Genomic DNA, 6,000 nt, shown 5'->3' with positions numbered 1-6,000 from the left:
TGATTGTGTAGGATGATATTGAGGTGACTATTACATGCAAATGTATCATTGTAAAACAAAACTACCCTCTGCTTTAGTTGTTGGTCCTTTAACAACATAAAAAAGATCTTACTTTAACATTTTATTTCAATCAGAGAGATTTTATGGTGATTTATATATGTTTCAATCGTTACATAATAGGAATTCTGGATGTATAAAGGGGTCTGTAGGGGGGAAGGTTGGGGTAATGTTTTATTTAAATGGTTATTTAGGTAGTCAACTAAGATACCTAAAGCACCAGAGACATACATGTTGGTTAACATTTGGAATATGATCATTGTCTTGAGTTTTAAACTACTAGAGGATAAAGGGTGTATAGTACATCTGAGGATAACAGGAGGGTTAAAGGGAGTGTCGTTGCAGTGAGAGCATCGGTAATCTGGGCAGTGTAAAACATGTGATTGGGCAGGGCTGAATACAACTATTTAGCCTTGAAGTTTAAACAGTTTGTACTTTTAATAGGTGTTTACTTACAGCTGATGCAAATGGTTTATTGGTAACAATCCTTATGTTTGAGCTAGGTTAAATACTTAGGCATCGTATGTTTTCAATTATAAACATTCTGTAGCCTAAAGTACCGTAGATGACGATCTATGATGACTAGTTATTTTTTGCCAGTCAAGCCTTTATGCTACATTTTAAAAAGTGATTATTTTCTGCATTTACATTTTTCCATTATTATTTTCCAGATATCATAAACCACTAGATGCTTTATAAGCATGAGATGCTATATCAATATGGGCCTAGAGTTCAGCTTTTCTCCCCACAGTATATGAAAGCAGCATTTTACAATGTTTTATTTCTTTAGCTCTATGCGAGTACATTAAACTCAAGATCTAAGCACGTGTAAATGTAAATTATGTGCATTCTAACAGTATCCTCTTTTATCAAATAAGAATGCTAGCTGTTTCCATGGTAACTTTATTATTAATATGACAGCGAAGAGGTCTTTAGCTCTCTCATGTCAGTCTGCAGTGAGTGGTTTAGCTGAGGATTTTGTGGTAAGGGTGGAGCGGGATGGAGGAGGTGAACGCTCGGATGTCGGAGATGAGCGTGGCGTCCTGGAGCAAAGGCGAGGAGGCCATCAGGAAGGTGAGCTCGCTCACTTCACCGTAGGCCGAGGAGGGGGGGTTGACAATGCTTTCTGGGCTGCAGGTGGCACTCGGTTCTGGGGGGTCATTCTCCTCCACCCCAAAACCAACCACCTGATGGAGATGGAGAAAACAAACAAGTAGCTTTTGTTAGTTCATATTTGCTCCTTTTCAGATTTGAAACAGTTGCTGTCTAAATATTTATGATATGTCTAAACAAGAATCGTACCGGTTAGTTTTGCGTTACTTACAAAAAACTGTGTGTACAACCAATTTCTTCTGAGCATTATCCATGTTATATCATTCTTTATCCTGCATTGAGGGAATTTCTTCCATTTCTTCCATTCTCAAGAAATATCTCTGTTAGCTGTTAATGTTTGGTGTTGACCCAAAATATAGCTTTCTATCATTTCTGTCAGAGCTTTTTTCTGTAATGATTCAACAAAGAAAGTCTTACAAAGGAACTTCCGACTTCTAAACAAAAGTTGTAACTAAGTTTACGATGCACTTACATGGACACTGAGCTTCCTGCTGCTGCTGTTTCTGTGTTCCAGGAACCAGGAGACCAGCTCCAACCGAGAGAACTGCTTCAGCGTCTCGATCTGCAGGAGCGAGCACAGCATGTCAGAACCACAGATCAGGACCTGCTCACTTTCATTAGCAATAAATACACAAATACATCCTTATTTTTACTGTATCTTTGTATTCAGAGAAAAGTTTAGTGAATATTTGACCCTTTATATTCACTCAGTGTCAAGTTTATTATTAGGTACACTAGATTAGATCAAACTAATGCAGATTTGTAATTTACAGTTAGTGTGGACGAAAAAATAAAAATGTTAATCAGAAACTATCAATAAGATAAGATGGACCTTTATTTATCTCTAGTGGGGAAATTCAGGAATTAAAGCAGCAACAGATTGAGAATGAAAAACAGGACGGTACAGATTCATACAAGGCAAACAAAATAATAAAATAAAATGATATGGTAACTGTTTGAACAAATAGAAATGAAACTCAACCAGATTAGAGCTTTGACTAACAATCATTTCACTTTATTGTTTTTTTATTTGTATCAAAGTCCTATCCTATTCCTACTCTTAACTCTATTATATTGAATACATTATTGTTGATTTCTATGCTTTGGAGACGTTTGCTTACCATTTAAGATATTAAGGCAGTGTGTATTGTGACAGAACATGGAAGAGAGCAAATGCGTCTCACCTCCTTGTCGAGCCTTTTGAAGACGTATTGCTGTGTGACAACCTCAAACCAGTTGCGGTCCACCTCCTCTCCCAGGTGAGCGTCCTCGCATTCCTTCAGCTTGATAAGAGCTGTCACCTGCGTCCTGAAGGCGTCCTCGCTCAGCGCCGACAGACGCGCCCCGAAGCTGACCAGGAACTCCTCAATCTTGGCCTCCACCAGCTCTGTGCTGCGGGGGAGAAAAAGGAGGGTTTTAAAGAGAAAAAGAAAATCAACTCAGGAGTCAAACACACAGATTGGTCAACTAACCTGAACTTTGAGGCCTGTGTTTCCACGGTGACGGAGAACCCAAGCATCCCAGAGGTGTTCCTGCAGGTCGGGTACACCTGGTACCTGGAGGGGAATGAGATAAGAAAGGGTTTTTAAAGTGCACATTAGTGATCTTTATGCTCAGTTAATATGACTCAAACTAACCCTAGTGTCTCCTTTGTCCTGAGGAAGTCAAAGCAGGGCTCCTCCATGTGCATCTGGGGAGGCACAACCAAGTCAAAGTACTTGCATTTAGTATATAAAGAAGGGTTCAGATGACATTCTTTTAATGGAGGGCCAGGAATCCTTCCCATTAGATCATAGGAATGAATGTGGTTTCGGTAACGAAGAGGTTAGTTAACACTCAGAATCATGTTATATTCTTTGCAATATGTCACTAGTGTCTGTGGAGCCGTAGTAAAATTGTCAACACTCACCACCAGCAGCTCCATCAGAGCATGCTCTCTGAGATTCTTCAGCCCCGACTGCAAGAGAATCAAGATTTATACAACAAGAGAATAAAAAGAAATGTAAACATCTTAACACAAGTAGTTAGATCCTTAACTTCAGTTACTTTGCTGTCGTGGATGAACTCAGCATTTAGAACATGACATATTTCCTCAGTTAAAATGAACAGTAAATGTATGTTTAACGCTTTTGTTTTAACCACACTGCAGCTGTAATTTGTCTTGTGTGGGGAAATAGCATGATGGTCACCTACCTGAAAATAGACAGTGACCTCAGAGTTAGCGTCTCCTTTGTTCAGAGACTTCACTTTACAGAAATGATGTTTCTGAGGCAGCTCCACCACCCGGAACAACACAGGGACCTCTGCTGACAGGGGCTGGAACTGCAGCTTACTGCAGATGCACACACGCACACACACGTAAACGTACATTCAAAAATCACACTGGCACAGACACTGTCAAGATTACAATTACATTCCAGTCTAAACTGGAAATGGCTGAATGAATCTAAAACAAATATTAAATAACAAATAAATATAGAAGGAAGAGGTAGTGATATTGTTTGCAGTCATCATGCTGCAAAGATATCATGCTGTGTGTGTGTGTGTGTGTGTGTGTGTGTGTGTGTGTGTGTGTGGATATTTTTTAAATCCATTCACATTTAAAAAATACTGATTTATGTGTAAAAAGTTTAGAAATATGGCTCTTTGCAAAATGTACACAGCTCAGAGAGAATTTGTCAATGTGCCAAATATCAAATGTATTTTGAAACCAATATTAAATCAATAAGTATGACTATTAAGGAATAACGAAATAAACAAATGAGATACAAATAGTCATTTAAAAAAAATCTTCTTTACTACTTAAAACATTGATTAAACTATATTGATCAGTTTTATTTAGATTTATATATACACCAGAGGCCTGTACTACGAAGCTGGTTCAACCTAACCTGGATATGTTTGAGTTAGCCGGTTGGCCCAATCCAAAACATACGCGCTCTGGTTAAACTGTACTACGACGCTGGTTATCAAGTGGATCGCTTAAGCCAGCGTGTCTTATCTAGTTAGGTGCGCGTTCACATGAAAGGGGTGGTATCTGGAGCATTCGACCAATCTCAAACACGGACAAGCGTACTGACAGCGCAGCGTCATACTTCCTGAATGAAAAGTCAACTAATATTAGACAAATATGAAGAAGTTAAACTTTAAACATCCATGACTTAAACACTTTATCCAGGATCAAAGCCACATAGCTGCACCTGCAAGGTGAATACAGCTGGTAAAAGAAAAAGTGTTTGAATGCGTACATTAACAGCTTTATGATATCACTGCCCCGTCCAAGACACGAGTGGATCTGACTTTAATTACATTTGACTCGAGTGTTTCGACAACTTAATGTGTTGCTGAAAATAATACTTCTGCATACAGTATGTGACACTGAGTGTTGCACGGCCAGATACGGCTCAAGAAGCTGACTCAAATAAGGAAATATATGATACATTATGATGTGATATGATATGAATGATAATGGGACACATCGCCGTCTGCACTCACAGTGCCGCAGACTGTACGTAATGTTACTTTGATCCGGTTACTTATGTTGTGGCAGATATTTAAGTAAGCTTTCTTAACGCTAATATTATAATAGTCAGATTGCTCTGAAGATGGGAGGGGATATTCTATTAATTTTCACGCTCACACAGTCGGTGATTTTGGCCGGCCGTCTTTCCTGCAACGGCAGTTTAAACTGTATTTCCTTTCTCCTCCTGTCATATGAATTGATCGCTTTAAACTCCGCACACTGAGCTCTGATTGGTCAGCAGGCAGTGCTTTTATCCTGGAACCCATCCTGCTCCGGAGGATAGCCGTTCAGAATAAGTTATCTAGCCCGCTAAAAAGTGAACCAGCTTCGTAGGACCGGAAACCCCTGAAGTTAGCTTGCTAAACGAAAATCTTGATTCGTAGTATACCCCCCTGCTCCGGAGCAGGTTTGCCGCTCAGCATAAGTTACCATGGAAATCTAGCCTGCTAAAAAGAGAACCAGCGTCGTAGGACCGGAAAGCCCGAGATTTCCCTGAAGTTAGCCGGCTAAGCAAAAATCCAGCTTCGTAGTACAGGCCTTAGGAGTCCCGTGCCATGCGGGCTGTGCTTGTTGTGGTTGTTTTTTCTCCTGCTCTTTTCCCCCTTTCTTCACTCAAGGTAATCAACAGCTGATCAGTATCTGCCTGCCTGGTTAGATCCACTCACCCTCAGCTGGCCTATCAGCAGCCAGAGCCTGTCATAAAGGAGGCAATCCAGGAAGCCTTCTCTCTCAGACCTGTGCCTGATGCTGACTCGAGAGCCTCTGTGAACTTTCTAAAGAAGTTGATTCTTGTGAAACTGGGTAGATTTGGTGATTCCTTAGTGAATCTTGTTAAATGTGTATGTGCTGGGAGGATGAGTATTTAGCTAAGTCTGGGGTACCCTCCACATTTTACCATGTAGGTAAATCTTTGTTAGACACACTAGGTTATTTGATTGTTGCCACCCCTGTATTGGTTGTGTTCCCATTGGTAGTAGATTAGATAGTGAGGGCTTTTTGTTTGCGTTTTCTTTCAAAGGATAGATTTAGATATAGGCCCTATTTATTTATTTTATTTTGTACAATCTCCTACGATCCTTCACCCCCTCACTTAGATAATATTTGTTGGCATTTTTTGTTAATTAAGAACAATTACACTTGTTAACTCTGATAGTCAACATTTAAGTACAGTTGCAATCGAAATTATTCAACCCCCATTGCACATTAGGTTTATTGCTGGAATATACCATTTCTCAGCTGTTTGCAATAAACAAATTACACAAGAACTGTTTGAGTAGTTAAATGAAACTAATAATACAAGTGTTTTA

At 39.6% G+C, this 6,000-nt stretch overlaps 1 protein-coding gene across 1 annotated transcript in view; it reads right to left on the bottom strand.

The window, feature by feature from the left end:
- Positions 1 to 470: 470 nt before the first annotated feature.
- Positions 471 to 6,000, bottom strand: part of LOC117495668 (nardilysin-like) — a 28,089-nt gene continuing 22,559 nt past the window's right edge. Inside the window, exons 25-31 of the mRNA XM_034147083.1 lie at positions 3,364 to 3,502; positions 3,080 to 3,127; positions 2,808 to 2,860; positions 2,643 to 2,726; positions 2,355 to 2,562; positions 1,643 to 1,732; positions 471 to 1,244 (exon numbers count right to left, since the gene is read on the bottom strand). Coding sequence (XP_034002974.1) covers positions 1,023 to 1,244; positions 1,643 to 1,732; positions 2,355 to 2,562; positions 2,643 to 2,726; positions 2,808 to 2,860; positions 3,080 to 3,127; positions 3,364 to 3,502 — 844 coding nt within the window. The 3' untranslated portion in view covers positions 471 to 1,022. The remainder of the gene's footprint in view (positions 1,245 to 1,642; positions 1,733 to 2,354; positions 2,563 to 2,642; positions 2,727 to 2,807; positions 2,861 to 3,079; positions 3,128 to 3,363; positions 3,503 to 6,000) is intronic.

This window comes from Trematomus bernacchii, unplaced genomic scaffold, assembly GCF_902827165.1.
Source record: "Trematomus bernacchii unplaced genomic scaffold, fTreBer1.1, whole genome shotgun sequence".
NCBI classification, from domain to species: domain Eukaryota; kingdom Metazoa; phylum Chordata; class Actinopteri; order Perciformes; family Nototheniidae; genus Trematomus; species Trematomus bernacchii.
The sequence above is the reverse complement of the archived record's forward strand: the minus strand, read 5'-3'. Positions and strand labels throughout refer to the sequence as shown.